The following is an 18,932-nucleotide window of genomic DNA, read 5'->3' on the forward strand; positions in this document are numbered from 1 at the left end:
AGAAGCTAAAGGTCCAGTACCAGGTTGCAGAAGCTAAAGGTCCAGTACCAGATTGCAGAAGCTAAAGGTCCAGTACCAGTCTGTAGAAGCTAAAGGTCCAGTACCAGGTTGCAGAAGCTAAAGGTCCAGTACAAGGCTGCAGAAGCTAAAGGTCCAGGACCAGTCTGTAGAAGCTAAAAGTCCAGTACAAGGCTGTAGAAGCTAAAGGTCCAGTACAAGGCTGCAGAAGCTAAAGGTCCAGTACAAGGCTGCAGAAGCTAAAGGTCCAGTACAAGGCTGCAGAAGCTAAAGGTCCAGGACCAGTCTGTAGAAGCTAAAAGTCCAGTACAAGGCTGTAGAAGCTAAAGGTCCAGCGCCAGGTTGAAGAAGCTAAAGGTCCAGGACCAGTCTGTAGAAGCTAAAAGTCCAGTGCCAGGCTGCAGAAGCTATAGGTCCAGTATCAGTCTGTAGAAGCTAAAAGTCCAGTGCCAGGCTGCAGAAGCTAAAAGTCCAGTACAAGGCTGTAGAAGCTAAAGGTCCAGCGCCAGGTTGAAGAAGCTAAAGGTCCAGTACAAGGCTGTAGAAGCTAAAAGTCCAGTGCCAGGCTGTAGAAGCTAAAGGTCCAGCGCCAGGTTGAAGAAGCTAAAGGTCCAGTACAAGGCTGTAGAAGCTAAAGGTCCAGCGCCAGGTTGAAGAAGCTAAAGGTCCAGTACAAGGCTGTAGAAGCTAAAGGTCCAGGACCAGTCTGTAGAAGCTAAAAGTCCAGTGCCAGGCTGCAGAAGCTATAGGTCCAGTATCAGTCTGTAGAAGCTAAAAGTCCAGTGCCAGGCTGCAGAAGCTAAAAGTCCAGTACAAGGCTGTAGAAGCTAAAGGTCCAGCGCCAGGTTGAAGAAGCTAAAGGTCCAGTACAAGGCTGTAGAAGCTAAAGGTCCAGTACCAGGTTGAAGAAGCTAAAGGTCCAGTACAAGGCTGTAGAAGCTAAAAGTCCAGTGCCAGGCTGTAGAAGCTAAAGGTCCAGCGCCAGGTTGAAGAAGCTAAAGGTCCAGTACAAGGCTGTAGAAGCTAAAGGTCCAGTACCAGTCTGTAGAAGCTAAAGGTCCAGTACCAGGCTGCAGAAGCTAAAGGTCCAGCGCCAGGTTGCAGAAGCTAAAGGTCCAGTACAAGGCTGCAGAAGCTAAAGGTCCAGTACCAGGCTGCAGAAGCTAAAGGTCCAGGACCAGTCTGTAGAAGCTAAAAGTTCAGTGCCAGGCTGCAGAAGCTAAAAGTCCAGTACAAGGCTGTAGAAGCTAAAAGTCCAGTGCCAGGTTGCAGAAGCTAAAGGTCCAGTACAAGGCTGCAGAAGCTAAAGGTCCTGTACAAGGCTGCAGAAGCTAAAGGTCCTGTACAAGGCTGCAGAAGCTAAAGGTCCTGTACAAGGCTGCAGAAGCTAAAGGTCCTGTACAAGGCTGCAGAAGCTAAAGGTCCTGTACAAGGCTGCAGAAGCTAAAGGTCCAGTACAAGGCTGCAGAAGCTAAAGGTCCAGTACAAGGCTGCAGAAGCTAAAGGTCCAGTACCAGGCTGCAGAAGCTAAAGGTCCAGTACAAGGCTGCAGAAGCTAAAGGTCCAGTACCAGGCTGTAGAAGCTAAAGGTCCAGTACAAGGCTGCAGAAGCTAAAGGTCCAGTACAAGGCTGCAGAAGCTAAAGGTCCAGTACCAGGCTGTAGAAGCTAAAGGTCCAGTACCAGGTTGCAGAAGCTAAAGGTCCAGTACCAGGCTGCAGAAGATAAAGGTCCAGTACCAGGCTGTAGAAGCTAAAGGTCCAGTACCAGGCTGCAGAAGCTAAAGGTCCAGTACCAGGCTGTAGAAGCTAAAGGTCCAGTACCAGGCTGCAGAAGCTAAAGGTCCAGTACAAGGCTGTAGAAGCTAAAGGTCCAGTACTAGGCTGTAGAAGCTAAAGGTCCAGTACCAGGCTGTAGAAGCTAAAGGTCCAGGCTGTAGAAGCTAAAGGTCCAGTACAAGGCTGTAGAAGCTAAAGGTCCAGTACAAGGCTGTAGAAGCTAAAGGTCCAGCGCCAGGTTGCAGAAGCTAAAGGTCCAGTACCAGGCTGCAGAAGCTAAAGGTCCAGTACCAGGCTGCAGAAGCTAAAGGTCCAGCGCCAGGTTGCAGAACCTAAAGGTCCAGTACAAGGCTGCAGAAGCTAAAGGTCCAGTACCAGGCTGTAGAAGCTAAAGGTCCAGGCTGCAGAAGCTAAAGGTCCAGGCTGCAGAAGCTAAAGGTCCAGGCTGCAGAAGCTAAAGGTCCAGTCTGTAGAAGCTAAAAGTCCAGTGCCAGGTTGCAGAACCTAAAGGTCCAGTACAAGGCTGCAGAAGCTAAAGGTCCAGTACAAGGCTGCAGAAGCTAAAGGTCCAGTACCAGGCTGTAGAAGCTAAAGGTCCAGTACCAGGTTGCAGAAGCTAAAGGTCCAGTACCAGGCTGCAGAAGATAAAGGTCCAGTACCAGGCTGTAGAAGCTAAAGGTCCAGTACCAGGCTGCAGAAGCTAAAGGTCCAGTACCAGGCTGTAGAAGCTAAAGGTCCAGTACCAGGCTGCAGAAGCTAAAGGTCCAGTACAAGGCTGTAGAAGCTAAAGGTCCAGTACTAGGCTGTAGAAGCTAAAGGTCCAGTACCAGGCTGTAGAAGCTAAAGGTCCAGGCTGTAGAAGCTAAAGGTCCAGTACAAGGCTGTAGAAGCTAAAGGTCCAGTACAAGGCTGTAGAAGCTAAAGGTCCAGCGCCAGGTTGCAGAAGCTAAAGGTCCAGTACCAGGCTGCAGAAGCTAAAGGTCCAGTACCAGGCTGCAGAAGCTAAAGGTCCAGCGCCAGGTTGCAGAACCTAAAGGTCCAGTACAAGGCTGCAGAAGCTAAAGGTCCAGTACCAGGCTGTAGAAGCTAAAGGTCCAGGCTGCAGAAGCTAAAGGTCCAGGCTGCAGAAGCTAAAGGTCCAGGCTGCAGAAGCTAAAGGTCCAGTCTGTAGAAGCTAAAAGTCCAGTGCCAGGTTGCAGAACCTAAAGGTCCAGTACAAGGCTGCAGAAGCTAAAGGTCCAGGACCAGTCTGTAGAAGCTAAAAGTCCAGTGCCAGGCTGCAGAAGCTAAAGGTCCAGTAAAAGGCTGTAGAAGATAAAGGTCCAGTACCAGGCTGTAGAAGCTAAAGGTCCAGTACCAGGCTGCAGAAGGTAAAGGTCCTGTACCAGGCTGTAGAAGCTAAAGGTCCAGTACCAGGTTGCAGAAGCTAAAGGTCCTGTACAAGGTTGCAGAAGCTAAAGGTCCAGTACCAGGCTGTAGAAGCTAAAGGTCCAGTACCAGGTTGCAGAAGCTAAAGGTCCAGTGCCAGGCTGTAGAAGCTAAAGGTCCAGTACCAGGTTGCAGAAGCTAAAGGTCCAGTGCCAGGCTGTAGAAGCTAAAGGTCCAGTACCAGGCTGCAGAAGCTAAAGGTCCAGTACCAGGCTGTGGAAGCTAAAGGTCCAGTACCAGGCTGTAGAGGCTAAAGGTCCAGTACCAGGCTGCAGAAGCTAAAGGTCCAGTACAAGGCTGTAGAAGCTAAAAGTCCAGTACAAGGCTGCAGAAGCTAAAGGTCCAGTACCAGGCTGTAGAAGCTAAAGGTCCAGTACCAGGCTGCAGAAGCTAAAGGTCCAGTACCAGGCTGTAGAAGCTAAAGGTCCAGTACCAGGCTGCAGAAGCTAAAGGTCCAGTACCAGGCTGCAGAAGCTAAAGGTCCAGTACCAGGCTGCAGAAGCGTTCTGGCGGGTCTCCACAGGTGATCCCAGGAGGCTCCACTCGGATTTTCATCAGCTCCTTCATGTTGCGGCTCGGAGGTTCACAGGGTCCAAACTCCACCCAGGGCCCGGACTCTGATGAGCGGAGTGCGCTGCACCACGAGAACGGACCTGCGCCTCAGCAGAGAGTTTGTGTTAGGACGTTTTTTATAATATCAGTTACAATTACCGAGATGCAGGTAAGGACCTAACATGTAACACACAATTCTGCGTTTGAGGGGTTTAATAGTACAAATACTCAGAGCCCAATACAGACACACTTTTCCAAAACAGCTGAAACTAAATACTCAGGAGTTTAACTTCCTGGTTTTCAAGCAATCTCCCGTTAAGCCCCTCCTTCTCCTCTGCTTACCCCCTTCACTGCGCAGCTGTTTCATTGTATATATTAAAAAAAATAGCCCACTTGGCCCGTATGGCGATGAAGGGATGAAGCTTATCCAGAGATGGAGAGGTGATGAAAGCATTTCCTGGATTCATAGGAGCTCAGGAAGAGCTTTCTCTGAGCTGTCATCGTGTTGCACAGAACAGAAACTGGGAAGATTTAACAATCGCTCACAGAAACACAGCTCCAGGTTTGTTTTGAGGAGAACAAGTTTGGGACATGGAAAAAGCTGAGGTGACTTAGCAGGATACCCCCCATTTAAGGGTGTCTAGTTTTCTAAAACACTTTCCAAAGCAGCCCATGACACATCGCTCTGCTCCAACAGATCACACATGGTGCTAAATAGGTGCAGCCATCTTTTTAATGCATACAAAAAAGTTTATTTATTTATTTGTCCTTCAAATAAATAAATAAAACTAGCTAAACTAAACTAAACCTTTGCTTAATTAAGAGTAGAAGCTAATGGCTAATGGCAACACCAAAACACTTAAACAGCAGCATGATTCGAACAAATTGACATAACAGTAATAAGTCAGACTTGATGCTCAAACTGCAAACTCAGAGATGATCAGAGTGGTCCGAGTTCAGACACCAACTCCAGTGAAGAAGTGCAGCTAGTGATAAAACTGTAACACAACCACTGCATCAGTGAACATAAACATGAAATGATTCAGCATGTTGTTAATTATATCTGCTGTGAAGAAACGTTTATACAATGTTAGCATCTCATTCGCTAACTGTTGCAGCATTAGCCGTTTGTTCACATACGACTTATTCCGCTGAACGCTCTGAGGTCGTAATGTTCACGTGGGAAAAATCACTGTTGCCTAATTACTTTTTTTCCCCCAAAGTTTTTCATTCACTAGTGTTAGCCGTTAGCTTCATGACTTGCAGTAAATATTTATGCTTATCGGTTTGTAGCACATACCCGGCGTTTGGGCAGATACTGGTGAAAGGGGGAGGAGCCAGATGCCAAGAGGGAGGAGCCAGAGCATTGTGACGTCACAGGCTGAGATGTTCCAATGGTAGCGCGGAGCTGAGCCACATGATCACAGTCTGCAAAACAAGGGTTTACAATACAATAAAGGAGAAGGCACTTCAGTGAAAGTCTGATCCTACACCTGAACCATGAATACTACGGAGAATAATTACACGACGAATGAAAGATCAGGAGGTTCTGTCTCTCCTGATCTTGTCCCTGTTGTACTTGTTACAACAGCTCTGAAGAAACAGTCGGCACAGTCAAGATAGCTGCAAGTTACAGCGGCTCCATCCCTTCTTTTACTACTTTTTTGATTTATTATTACTGGACGTCTTTTTATATTTTCTCTTGAACCAGGGGAGTCATTCTGCAATTGTGTGCGCATTGGACGTCTACTTTTGTTACACTTTTGATATTTTATTCTCTATTTCTATTTCTATTCTATTTTATTCTTTTTAAAGTTGTTTATTCATTCAACATAAGAAATCTATTTATCATTACTCGTTTGCACATTATCCTGTTCTACTATCTGCACCCCCTGAGTGTTTCTTGAGAGCTGATGTAACAGGTGAATTACTCCAATGTGAGACCAATAAAGTCCTAATAATAATAACATTTTCTCTAAATGATGGTACAATATCTTATGTACAATGGCGGGACAGCAAAAAAATCAATAATCAAATCTGAACAGAAAATAAAATATGTCAAAGTTGTCAATACAACAGTATTTGCAGAAGTTATTGCACATGATTTTGAGTTGACGTTATTTCACATCAATTACTGTTAGGGTTTAGCCACCAGTTCATTTTCTCGTTGGAGAGGTGTGGTTTACGATCGTCCATAGCCGTTTATTGGGCGATACGAATGTCTATCATGCGTCTGCACGAGGCCACAGCCAATCGTATCATCGTATCCGATGACGTATGACGCACCTGCTGTAAACTTTCGAGCTAAACTATTTAGAACACGGCCTAAAGCTTGATCGAAGAATAGCGTCGCGTCTGCTGCTGTCATGTTCAATCCGTAAATAAACTTTTTTATTTTTTTATCCGTAAACAAACTACAAGCTTCCGTATATCGAATAGCTCGTCATCATCTTGCCGTCCCTCCTCGTTCTGTGATTGGTCCCAAATCCATGCGAAAATTTCGACCATGGTCCCCAGGCTGCTGTGCAGTTCCAAATGATTCGAGCGCACACAGCAGTCTGGCGTTAGCCAGGTTAGTTAGGGTCGCAAAATTCTAGGAATTTTCAACGTGAGAAATTTTCCAATGGAGTTAACGCAAATTAATGGGAATAAACAGAGAATGAACACAACTGAAGGATGATTCTTTACAGACAGATATAAACTGAAGCATAAAATTTGATTTCAAATATCTATCACAGGGAGATGAAAAGTGAAGAGGACATTGTTTTACGTTGTGGCCGATACAAAGAAGAGCTTTTGGAAACGGAACAGGTTCATTCCTCGATAGTACCCATCTCTTCATCAAGTGTGCACAGTATAATATATTATAACTTAGGTCTGTCCTATTGGGAAGAGGCCTCGTGGAAGGCCCAGGGCACACTGGTGGGACTATGTCTCCGAGTCCGAGCTGGTCTGGTGTCGCCTAGGGGTCCCCCCAGAACAGCTGAAGGAGGTCGGGGTCCCCCCAGAGCAGCTGGAGGAGGTGTGTGTGGATCGGGAAGTCTGGGCGTCTCTGCTGAGACTGCTCAGATGGATGGATGGATGGATGGAAATGAGGTCTGTTCTGTAAATGCAGCTCGGTGTAAAACACAGGCCCCGCCCACTCCTCATACAGTAGCCTATTGGTCACCGTCTGTCATGATCTGAGTAAATGACAGGTGAATTTAACCAATCATAGTGGGTGGGACGGTAACGCAGCAGTTAGTGCTTGTGCTTCACAGCTAGGAGGTCCTGGGTTTCGATTCCCACCAGGGAAGTAGCCTTTCTGTGTGGAGTTTGCATGTTCTCCACGTGTCTGCTTAGGTTTCCTCTGGGTACTCCGGTTTCCCCTACCACCAAAAACATGTACAATCGGCCAGGATGACTGAGGTTTGAGAGTGTGCATGGGGGACGATGGATTGAAATTAGCCCAAGGCATCCTGTGTGGCGTGTTTACATGTATGTTCATTAACAAGCACTGTCCCGACCAAATAAACCAATAAAAAAATTGTGTGATAAAATAACATATAACTTTGCCGTTTGTCCCACCTCTCATTAGAAAGAGGATTAAGCAGAAATTTGGTTGTTATGTTTTCACGAAATGGTCCTCACCTCTGAAGTGTGACATCACTCCAGTGCATGTTTTATGGTAAGTAAAAAACATCATTAATGAGGAGCTCATTGTTCATCAATTGCGTATTCAACAAGAAAACATTTTCATTTAAGCATTTTTTATTTTATTTTCGAGAATTCCCAAAATTCCCCAGCTAAAGTTACCAGTGAAAGTTTCCGGTAAGTTTCTGGAAATTGATCATGAATTTTCCGCCCGTCTGCAACCTTCATTTCTGTACATTAGAGTTGTACAGTCAGTGCATTTGGCAAGTGTTTAATCATACATAACAAGTAACACATGCTAAAGGATCAGCAAACGAGTCATTTATGCATTTGTCCATTCGATTTGTCCATCATAACAGATTTAGAGCCCTAATACAACAACACATGCAATTTCAAATGGTGATTCAGGTGCAATATCCCCCTACACAACTACAAACCATTTTCCAGCCCGCACTGGCTATTTAGCACCTATGTGGATAAATGATCCCCTCTGACACTCTGGAATCAAGCCTTTCAAACTCACCTCTGACGGGCACTGGTCATCTCCTCGTCTCCTCTGTCTTTGTCTCCTCGTCTCCTCCGGCCTCGGTTTGAACCATCAGAGCTGCGACTCTCCTCTGAACCTATCCATGGGTTTCAAACAGTAGTTTAAATGACTGTGAGTCCCTGGTTGCCTGTGTGACACTTCAGCCTAATCTTTATCCTCTGTCCTGCTGTCACTCCTCCTCCACCTCCTCCTCCGCAGTAACAGTAGTGCGGACAGTACAGTAGTAGTAGTAGCAGTAGTAGTAGCAGTAGTACATGTTGTACACAGTAGAGAGCAGAGAACAACTTATTAGCTTCATATAGCTTCTGGAAGAGTCCCTTTTCACACAAAAAGAAGTCTGAAATGTAAACAATACACATTTTGTAGCCATGTTTCGTACAATAAATGAATACATAAAAAATGGTTTTGGACACAGATTCTTGTTTCTACCTTTAGTTATAAAAGTTGTTCCTGTCCTGGTCCACTTTTTTTTAAATGTGCTATAAATACATTTGATTTCAAGAGGTACTGCCTGGGATTTGCTATTGTCAGATTATTATACTAATGAATGCATTGATTTAACCTATGACCCCCCCGCCTTAACCCAGCACACCTTCTCCAGTTCAGCATTACCCAAATCTAAAAGCTTCTTAACAGGAGCTTACAGCCTCTTGAAAGCTAAGACCTACAAAACTGATATATAACTTTTTTTGTTGCATTGTTTGTCGGCGCATTTTGCAACATTTTCCCAGTGCGTTTTCATCTCTTTTGACGCTCTTTTAAAGAAACTTTTAGATTTGGGTAAAGCCAAATGTGCTCGGGTTTAGGCGGGGGTTATTCCGTTTTTGCCTTGTAATTAATATAAACTTTTTTTTTTTTTTTTTAAGAAATGTAGTTAATAGAATTTGACATATATGACATACCAACATAAATCACACCAACATAAATAAAACATACTAACCATTCATATTGGACTTTGATCCACGTGACACCTTTATGAACCCGTGCCGTCACTTCCTGTAGCACCGGAAGAGAAGCCCGCGGAGAGCGAAGATGGCGGACGCGGTGAACGTCGGCGTGAATCTGGACGCTTTTTCTCACGCGATCAGCGGAGTGCACGCGCTCCGGTCCAGTGTCACGCGGGTGTTCGAGTGTCTCCGGGACGGACTCAAGTACCGGGACTCTATCGAGACCCGCGAGAAGCAGTTTCTTCACGAGTTTCAGGAGCATCTGCAGGCGGTCAACCGGGACCTCAAGTAAGCTAATGCTAACGGCTAACAACCAAAACAATAACATCAAACTGTCCAATAAGCTAACGTCAGACCCGATAATGGCAGTTTATTCATGGGTTTCAGGGGCATTGAGCGATAGAATAAATGTCAGTATTTATTCCCAAGTAGACCTCACCCTAACTAAACCTATTTCCTAACCAAATCCAAACCGTTTTCCTGACCTCAACCTTAAAGGAACAGGCCACCGTTTTTCCATACTGAGATATGTTCTTACCTTAGCTTAGACGAGTTCTTTAGGACCTGTCAGATCTTCCCCCGTGCCTTCAGTCACGTAAAAACAGCGCAGACGGCGTTAGCATTTAGCCTCTCCCTCTCTCCTCTATAGCTCCAAAACAGGTCAAGATAGAAGCTACCAAGCTCTTCCACGTTTTCCCTATTTAAATATGGTTACGTGAAGTGTTCCACTACAAAGTATATTTACACAAAATTAAACAATGTGGATTTTCTAAGCGGATAAAAGGGGGAACTATATTGTAAGGTGTAATAATACCAGGAGTAGTTAGGCATCCGCACAGTAAAGTGAAGATTACTGCGCCGTAAAGTGAAGATTACTGCGCGGTATTATTACGCCTTACAATATAGTTCCCCCTTTTATCCGCTTAGAAAATCCACATTGTTTAATTTTGTGTAATTATACTTTGTAGTGTAACACTTCACGTAACCATATTTAAATAGGGAAAACGTGGAAGAGCTTGGTAGCTTCTATCTTGACCTGTTTTGGAGCTATAGAGGAGAGAGGGAGAGGCTAAATGCTAACGCCGTCTGCGCTGTGTTTACGTGACTGAAGGCACGGGGGAAGATCAGACAGGTCCTAAAGAACTCATCAAAGCTAAGGTAAGAACATATCTCAGTGTGGAAAAACGGTGGCCTGTTCCTTTAATTATCCATATCCAACATGTGACGGGAAAATAGCCGGAAACTGTCCGAGAGCATCGTAGACACTTTGTTTATTGTAAACATAACTCTAAAAAATACTATTGTTACTAATTTGTGACTTTTACAAGAAACCTTTTTTTTTATGAATGCCATTTTACAGGAGTCAGACAAGCCATTATTTCTTGTTTCTTACAAAAACTTAGAATAATTCTTTTTCTGTTGCCTCAATAAGAAGTCTTAGAGCTGTCAAAACTATCTAGCAACAAACGGCTAACATGGCATTACTTCTGATTACACCAAGTCACTGTCAGACTAACTAATGTTAGGAGAATTGAAACCTTTCTTGACCTGAGAGAAGCAGCTTATTCATGGGTTTCAGGAGTTGGAGTTAGGGATACAGAGAAAACCTGCTCCATGATCTTTAAACGACAAGTTAAAATAAAAAAATCCTTGTCAAACTAGGAGGAGGAATCTTCAAGAAACGTTACTCTGGTAGATTGAAAAATCGACTGTAAACATGATGTTTGGGACTATTTCATATTTTTCTTTTAAATATTCACACTGTGGTCTATGGGAAAACAAATATTTTAACTTCCTGAACTGGCGGGGGTTTATAGGTGGACGGGACTGATGTTTTTTTAACCGCAGTGTTCTCTCCTCTGATTGGTCAGTGAGCTGGAGCGGCTCAGCGGCTTGGTCGGCCGGCCCTCGGAGTCCCACCCCCTTCACAACAGCGGCCTCCTGAGCCTTGACCCGGTCCAAGACAAGACGCCGCTGTACTCCCAGCTCCTGCAGGCCTACAAGTGGTCTAATAAGGTAAACGTAGGCTTATAAGTGATCAAATGATCACGATTATTGTGAGAGAAAATATTACGGTTTTATGATTATTCAGGATTATTGACCGAATGAAAAGAAAACGACAAATATATTATTTGATATTAAATGCCTTTTCAAAGGCCCTATATCATGCTAAATCGACTTTTTGGAGCTTTTAACCATGTTTTTATGCTATTTCTTTATAAAAACACCTCAGAGTTTTTTTTCCCTTTAACGGGACTTGCTTGAACAGCTGATTCTCACGTGTGTGTTTGCACTTTCACGTTCCTTTTTGTTTATTTCGCTAAAGCCGAGTGGAGCGAGTTAGCTTTTTGTTTGCACCCAGAGCCAGTTGTGGCTATTCCCAAACATTTGGACAAGCTTTATTGGGAATCATGCAGTTTGTTACATTGATTTGGACATTTACAGCAAAGGATTATCTCCAAGATGTTGTTTCAGCGCCTTTTACTGCAAGTTTCCGACGACAGGATTTGCATGACAGATGTCCATCAGCAACAACAACAACCAATTCAACTATTTTGTCAACATTGGAAATAAAGATTTTATTCCCCTCTCTCTCTCAGCTCCAGTTCCACGCCGGCTTGGCCTCCAGTTTGTTGAACCAGCAGTCACTCAAGCGATCGGCCAATCAGATGGGAGCATCAGCCAAGAGGCGGCCGAAAGTCCAGCCCTCCACCTTAGTCCTGCCCCCACAGTGAGTTACATGACTGCAGCATGGCCTCAGCACGGCCTCAGCACGGCCTCGGCGTGGCCTCGGCGTGGCCTCAGCACGGCCTCAGCATGGCCTCAGCGAGTCCACATGACCAGTCTGTTCTTAATCATGTGTTGTAGATACGTGGACGATGTGATCTCCAGAATCGGCCGCATGTTTCCGGACCTGTCCATAGAACTGTTCAGACCCAACGGCACCTCTGCAGTTCTCCTGGTAACTACCCCTTAGCCAGGCCCAACCCTACCAAACCAGACCAAACCAGGTCAAACTAGACCACACCACGTACATCACACTTCTGCCGTCCTACTCTGAACTACCTAGCTCCACACACAGTGGTTAGCACTCTCCTCACATCAGGAGGTCCCTGGTTCGATTCCCAGACTGTGAGGTTTTGAGTTTTCTACAGGTCATCCATGTTTGATGTGACCCTCAGACTCTTTTGGTGATTGTTGGGTGGTGTTTTGGTTGTGATTGTGGTTGGGTGGTGTTTTGGTTTTGATTGTGGACGGGTGATGTTTTGGTTGTGATTGTGATTGGGTGGTGTTTTGGTTTTGATTGTGGACGGGTGGTGTTTTGGTTGTGATTGTGGTTGGGTGGTGTTTTGGTTTTGATTGTGGACGGGTGGTGTTTTGGTTGTGATTGTGGACGGGTGGTGTTTTGGTTGTGATTGTGATTGGGTGGTGTTTTGGTTTTGATTGTGGACGGGTGATGTTTTGGTTGTGATTGGGTGATGTTTTGATTGTGGACGGGTGATGTTTTGGTTGTGGTTGGGTGATGTTTTGGTTGTGGTTGGGTGATGTTTTGGTTGTGATTGGGTGATGTTTTGGTTGTGGTTGGGTGATGTTTTGGTTGTGGTTGGGTGATGTTGTGGTTGGGTGGTGTTGTGGTTGGGTGGTGTTTTGGTTGTGATTGGGTGGTGTTTTGGGTGGTGTTTTGGTTGTGATTGGGTGATGTTTTGGTTGTGATTGGGTGATGTTTTGGTTGTGATTGGGTGATGTTTTGGTTGTGATTGGGTGATGTTTTGGTTGTGATTGGGTGGTGTTTTGGTTGTGATTGGGTGATGTTTTGGTTGTGATTGGGTGATGTTTTGGTTGTGATTGGGTGATGTTTTGGTTGTGATTGGGTGATGTTTTGGTTGTGATTGGGTGATGTTTTGGTTGTGATTGGGTGATGTTTTGGTTGTGATTGGGTGATGTTTTGGTTGTGATTGGGTGATGTTTTGGTTGTGATTGGGTGATGTTTTGGTTGTGATTGGGTGATGTTTTGGTTGTGATTGGGCGACGTATTGGTTGTGATTGGGTGATGTTTTGGTTGTGATTGGGTGATGTTTTGGTTGTGATTGGGTGATGTTTTGGTTGTGATTGGGCGACGTATTGGTTGTGATTGGGTGATGTTTTGGTTGTGATTGGGCGACGTATTGGTTGTGATTGGGTGATGTTTTGGTTGTGATTGGGTGATGTTTTGGTTGTGATTGGGTGATGTTTTGGTTGTGATTGGGTGATGTTTTGGTTGTGATTGGGTGATGTTTTGGTTGTGATTGGGTGATGTTTTGGTTGTGATTGGGCGACGTATTGGTTGTGATTGGGTGATGTTTTGGTTGTGATTGGGTGATGTTTTGGTTGTGATTGGGTGATGTTTTGGTTGTGATTGGGTGATGTTTTGGTTGTGATTGGGTGATGTTTTGGTTGTGATTGGGCGACGTATTGGTTGTGATTGGGTGATGTTTTGGTTGTGATTGGGTGATGTTTTGGTTGTGATTGGGTGATGTTTTGGTTGTGATTGGGTGATGTTTTGGTTGTGATTGGGTGATGTTTTGGTTGTGATTGGGCGACGTATTGGTTGTGATTGGGTGATGTTTTGGTTGTGATTGGGTGATGTTTTGGTTGTGGTTGTGATTGGGTGATGTTTTGGTTGTGATTGGGTGATGTTTTGGTTGTGGTTGTGATTGGGCGACGTATTGGTTGTGATTGGGTGATGTTTTGGTTGTGGTTGTGATTGGGTGATGTTTTGGTTGTGATTGGGTGATGTTTTGGTGGTGAATTTGCAGGTGACTGGGGAAGGGCTGTTTTGGTCATGGTTTTGTGATATCTTGACAGGTGACTCTGGGGAAAGTGCTCAGGGGGGTGTTTTGGTGATGTTTTGGTCATGGTTTTCTGATATCTTGACCGGTGACTCTGGGGAAATTGCTAAGGGGGGTGTTTTGGTGATGTTTTGGTCATGGTTTTCTGATATCTTGACAGGTGACTCTGGGGAAAGTGCTGAAGGCTGTGGTGGTGATGCGGTCACTGTTCATCGACAGAACCATCGTCAGAGGCTTCAATGAGAACCACTACAGCCAGGACGGGAAGGTAGCCATGGCACCCGCACATGCACAGCCCTAACACCGGCCAAACACAAAGAGAATCACCAATCTACAATCCTGTCAAAAATAATCAATACCTTGTTTAAAGGATGGTTTGGACAACCTACTTCACAAAAGACGTAGCTGACACATTTATAATCATCGGATCATGTTTTGTGGCCCACATCACCTGTAACTAACTCCACATAATTAAAACCATAAAAGCTAATTGTTTATTAGAGCGGCATTAAAATTCAAGTCTAAGTAAATGTGAGAGCGCCTTAAAGGAACAGGCCAGCGTTTTTCCATCTCACACCAGTCTCTCACCCTTCTGTTTTAGCTGGACATTTGGACCAAGTCCCAGTACCAGGTGTTTCAGAAGGTAAGGCCCGCCCCCTCCTCTCTGCTGATTGGCCCTCACTCCTCTCCTCTGATTGGCCATGTGTGTGACTGACAGGTGACGGACCACGCGACCACGGCCCTGCTGCACTATCAGCTCCCACAGATGCCCGACGTGGTGGTGCGCTCCTTCATGGTCAGTGTCCTTCAACACTCATGGTAGCAGGAGCAGCTCTTAAGTGAAACAGCTGCATAGCAAAGGTTCAGCTCCGTCTGTTTTGGATCAGTAGAGTGATAAAGATGTGTTTGAGATGATTCAAAATACTCGCAGAATACACCTCTCTAAAGGTTTTCATCGTTTTCACACAGTTTGATCGGAGTCCTTGTTGTTTTCAGACGTGGCTGCGCAGTTACGTGAAGCTGTTCCAGTCGCCGTGCCAACGCTGTGGGCGGTTCCTCCAGGAGGGACTGCCCCCGACCTGGAGGGACTTCAGGACGTTAGAGGCTTTCCACGACACCTGCCGAATGTAGCGCCGCCCCCTGCACCTGTGACTCCACCCTTTTCCCTGACCACTCCCGAAGCTCCGCCCTCTCTCTCCCAGATGAACAGTTGTTTTTCATATTTGATGGTTTTGTTTGTTTGAAGTTTGTAAAATAATGTGAATAAACGGTTTTGTACTTTGGACTAACTGCTGTTTATTTCCACAGTGAGGGAATATGTAAAATGCCTCGATCCCTTAGACTTATTTTCATAACCACCTGTTCATTGATAGGCGGGTCGCTTGTTTCTGTTTTAAATTACATCATTTATACAAAACTAGTGTTTAGTGCTCTTTAGCCGGTCTTAAATGTTGTAATTCCTAAAAAGTGAGACCTGAATGTGGGAAATGCCTTTACGTCTGCAGAAACAGTTGGGCTTCGTTCAGTGTTAATTTTGAAAACACATTTTATTTTAGTTTTAGTCTTAGTCTTTTGACTAAAATGTAATGTAATTTTAGTCGAGATTTAGTCAAAAAAAAACTTTTCAATTTTAGTCTAGTTTTAGTTGACTAAAATTGCATGTCAATTTAGTCGACTAAATTCAAGACTAATTTAGTGGACTTTGCATTTATAGTATTCATTATAATCATATTTAATCAAGGCCCTCGACTTAATGGAGCTGCTCCACATGAACAAAGCTCAGAGCTGTTCATTTGGCAGTGAATCTATATGATATGAGGCTTTTTCAGACGGTCAATAGACGTTTGGATGATTTTAGTCTCTCCTTTTCATTTTTATTTAGTCTTATTTTAGTCGACTAAAATATCTGGACATTTTAGTCACAGTTTTAGTCTCATGAGAAACTTTTCATTTAGTTTTAGTCCAATTTTAGTCGTCAAAAATATCACTTTGACTAAAATTAAGACTAAATATTTTAGTCGACGAAATGAACACTGGCTTCGTTTTTATCTGAATCTGACACCCACAAATATGTGTTAGTGTTGTTTTATGACGAAACAAAAACGCAACAATGATCAGACAAACATGTCATAAAAAAAACTCTTTTAAACGTTTATATGTGGTTTCATTTAAAATAATCCATTGGACAATGAATAGCTGCACAGTCTTACACTGCAGCGCCCTCTGCTGTCCACTCACGGCGAGTCATCGAAAATACAATCTTGTTTGGAAAATATCAAGTATAAAATAAAATAAGTTATTGTTGTAAAGATGGAATTAAGGGCAAAACAAAACTCCCAGTAAATAATAATAATAAAAAAAAAAAAGAAACTCTGGGATATTTGCACTTTTGCCTTTGCAGACATTCTGGTCATGTGATCTATCTGTTGCCCCGTCTCCATGACAACGGCTTTCGTCCACAGTCGTGGTCTGACTCGAGACAAAACCAAAAGCGTCACAATAAAGTCAACAAAAACAACGGTGAGTACTGCACTTCATCACAGTATTTTTTTCTTCACTTCTACTGCATTAATATCTGAAGTAACAGAACAGTATCAAGTCTTATGTAAAGTACCAGTATATGGAGTCATATTTAAAGTACCAGTATATGGAGTCATATTTAAAGTACCAGTATATGGAGTCATATTTAAAGTACCAGTATATGGAGTCATATTTAAAGTACCAGTATATGGAGTCATATTTAAAGTACCAGTATATGGAGTCATATTTAAAGTGCCAGTATATGGAGTCATATTTAAAGTGCCAGTATATGGAGTCATATTTAAAGTACCAGTATATGGAGTCATATTTAAAGTGCCAGTATATGGAGTCATATTTAAAGTGCCAGTATATGGAGTCATATTTAAAGTACCAGTAATACAGTGTGGAGTCATATTTAAAGTACCAGTATATGGAGTCATATTTAAAGTACCAGTATATGGAGTCATATTTAAAGTACCAGTATATGGAGTCATATTTAAAGTACCAGTATATGGAGTCATATTTAAAGTACCAGTATATGGAGTCATATTTAAAGTACCAGTATATGGAGTCATATATAAAGTAACTGACTTTTTATACTGTTTTTAGCAAATATTAGTCTGCGGAATATTCCATGGTAACAGTGAATTTTCCCAAACTCTTTTGCGATCTGATATTTTGTGTAAAAAAGGAGATCACCTGTAGGCTCTGTGCTCAGCAGTTTCTTCAGCCTGAAGCAGCCGACACACCTGCACATACAGGATCTCCTGTTTTCCACTGCATTGTTTTGGTTGAGAACTGTGGATGTGCGTGTCTATTAGGGCTGGGACGATCCACTTTTGTCACGATCCAATACGTATCACGATACTCAGGGGCCGATCCGATACGTATTGCGATACAATAAGTAATTATGATTTGTAATATGTTAACCTTAAACATTGTAAAAAGAAAAGTCATGTGTCCAAAGTTTAAAAAACCCAATGCCATTTGACAGGTTTTGAAATGTTAAGATTGAAAAGCACATTAGCATAAAATGTAACAAAGTGCTGGAAAACAGAGGAGTGTAGAAAATGCCTCCAAACACAAGTATTGAAAGTATTGAAAGTATTGCGATACTTGAAAAACTATCAATACTTGGTATTGTGATCCAAGTCCGATCGGATATTTTGTACCAGCTCTTTTATAGACTTTAAGTTACAAAAACATTTGTAGATCTGAGTTGAATATCAATATAAGGCTTCCAATACGATACACATATCACAACAGACATATTGCAATATATTACCAAACATGATTGTGTCCCAGCTCTAATGTTTATGTTTGTCCACAATGTTCTGCAGCGTCTTTAATGTTATGATATCTGAGATACTTCAAGTACTGACAGTGAAGTGATCCCTTCTGTTTCCTGTCTGAGCTGATGGAGGGAGAGACTGACCCCGCCCTCCCGGAGCGAGTCACCCGCCCGGACTGTGGGCGCGGGTACGGAAGGTACTAGGACCAGGACCATACCGGTTCTAAAACAGGACTAAAAAAATCGACTAAACTGACGTCTGTGTTGCAGCTCGGCTCAGGTCCATCCTCTCTATAGGACGAGCAACCAGATCTACGGAAGCTCCGCCCCCACGCCCCACCACCTGCCTGTGAGTACCTCCTCCTAACTGTTAATTCATGTGTAATTATGCGTCACCTGTTAATTCATGCTTAATTATGCATCACCTGTTAATTCATGCGTAATTATGCGTCACCTGTTAATTTATGCGTAATTATGCGTCACCTGTTAATTCATGCGTAATTATGCGTCACCTGTTAATTTATGCGTAATTATGCGTCACCTGTTAATTTATGCGTAATTATGCGTCACCTGTTAATTCATGCGTGATTATGCGTCACCTGTTAATTCATGCTTAATTACATGTACTTTCAGACTCGCCTCGCGCTCTCCTCGCGTTTCTCCGAGGCGCAGTCTCATGGAGGGATGTTCGTTGACAGTGGCCTCAACACCTCATTGGACAAGAGCCGCGCCGCCATGGCGACGGCCCGCCCCCGGGCACACGCCCACCTGTTGTATCGCCATGGAAACGACGAATAACCAACATAAGGACTACAATTATGGCCGACTTTATTCACCAATGAAAACTACAAACATGGCCGTCTTCATTCTCTGACAAATGCAACATTCAGCTGAACTTTAATTACAAATATTACAGAGATATTAACAGTAGAAAATAACCAAAACCGACAAATAAAAAATACAAATATTGCATGTTTTCTTCCATCTGTAATTAAGGCATTTTAGGAGGAAAACAAACAACAAAAACAGGTTGAATGTCATGTGTGGAGGAGATGAATTACTATATATTATATATTATTGTGGAGTGTCGGACAGTTTGTGGCTGATTATGACGCACACTGATTCCAGCGGTACAGGGCTGATGTCACTGGAGGAAAAATAACATTTTTCAGCCTGTAGGGGGTGCAGTAACAGGCGTCCTCGGTTTGTTCAGTATTTTTTTTTTTTTAAAGAGAACCAGTTTAGAGACCAAATTAGTGAAATGACTTTAAAGAAACTCGAAATGTAATATATTAATAAAACATTTGAGTTTCTACATAAAAATAATAAAAAAATATCAAAACAATAAAATCACATCACGTGTCCAGCGGGGGGCCTCGGCTGTAACCGA

General features: G+C 43.5%; 2 protein-coding genes across 3 annotated transcripts; both read left to right on the forward strand.

Annotated features, from left to right (window-relative positions):
* The first annotated feature begins 8,972 nt into the window (after nt 1–8,972).
* Nucleotides 8,973–15,022, forward strand: med27 (mediator complex subunit 27). The gene is made up of 8 exons (XM_079565018.1): nt 8,973–9,190; nt 10,774–10,918; nt 11,503–11,633; nt 11,771–11,864; nt 13,892–13,999; nt 14,333–14,374; nt 14,450–14,527; nt 14,728–15,022. The coding sequence occupies exons 1-8, from the start codon at nt 8,988–8,990 to the stop codon at nt 14,860–14,862; spliced, it is 936 nt and encodes a 311-aa protein (XP_079421144.1). The 5' UTR covers nt 8,973–8,987; the 3' UTR covers nt 14,863–15,022.
* Nucleotides 15,023–16,169: 1,147 nt separating this feature from the next.
* pierce1 (piercer of microtubule wall 1) lies at nt 16,170–18,493 on the forward strand. Of its 2 annotated transcripts, none has more exons than XM_079572978.1 (4): nt 16,170–16,251; nt 17,666–17,739; nt 17,813–17,891; nt 18,176–18,493. In XM_079572978.1, the coding sequence occupies exons 1-4, from the start codon at nt 16,171–16,173 to the stop codon at nt 18,338–18,340; spliced, it is 399 nt and encodes a 132-aa protein (XP_079429104.1). In that variant the 5' UTR covers nt 16,170; the 3' UTR covers nt 18,341–18,493. The 2 variants fall into 2 exon arrangements, with proteins under 2 accessions (XP_079429104.1, XP_079429105.1); XM_079572979.1 differs by having other exon boundaries at nt 17,666–17,730.
* Nucleotides 18,494–18,932: the final 439 nt, after the last annotated feature.

The sequence above is a fragment of the Gobius niger genome, assembly GCF_951799975.1.
Source record: "Gobius niger genome assembly, chromosome: 1".
Taxonomy (NCBI): Eukaryota; Metazoa; Chordata; class Actinopteri; order Gobiiformes; family Gobiidae; genus Gobius; species Gobius niger.

Excerpts from the sequence above, each read along its gene's own strand:
- pierce1 (XM_079572978.1), top strand. The coding sequence starts at position 16,171 with ATGACAACGGCTTTCGTCCACAGTCGTGGTCTGACTCGAGACAAAACC. Across the intron at positions 17,740-17,812 it reads TGTGGGCGCGGGTACGGAAG|CTCGGCTCAGGTCCATCCTC; the intron begins GTACTAGGACCA and ends TCTGTGTTGCAG. Across the intron at positions 17,892-18,175 it reads CCACGCCCCACCACCTGCCT|ACTCGCCTCGCGCTCTCCTC; the intron begins GTGAGTACCTCC and ends ATGTACTTTCAG.
- med27 (XM_079565018.1), top strand. The coding sequence starts at position 8,988 with ATGGCGGACGCGGTGAACGTCGGCGTGAATCTGGACGCTTTTTCTCAC. Across the intron at positions 9,191-10,773 it reads GCGGTCAACCGGGACCTCAA|TGAGCTGGAGCGGCTCAGCG; the intron begins GTAAGCTAATGC and ends CTGATTGGTCAG. Across the intron at positions 14,000-14,332 it reads ACTACAGCCAGGACGGGAAG|CTGGACATTTGGACCAAGTC; the intron begins GTAGCCATGGCA and ends CTTCTGTTTTAG.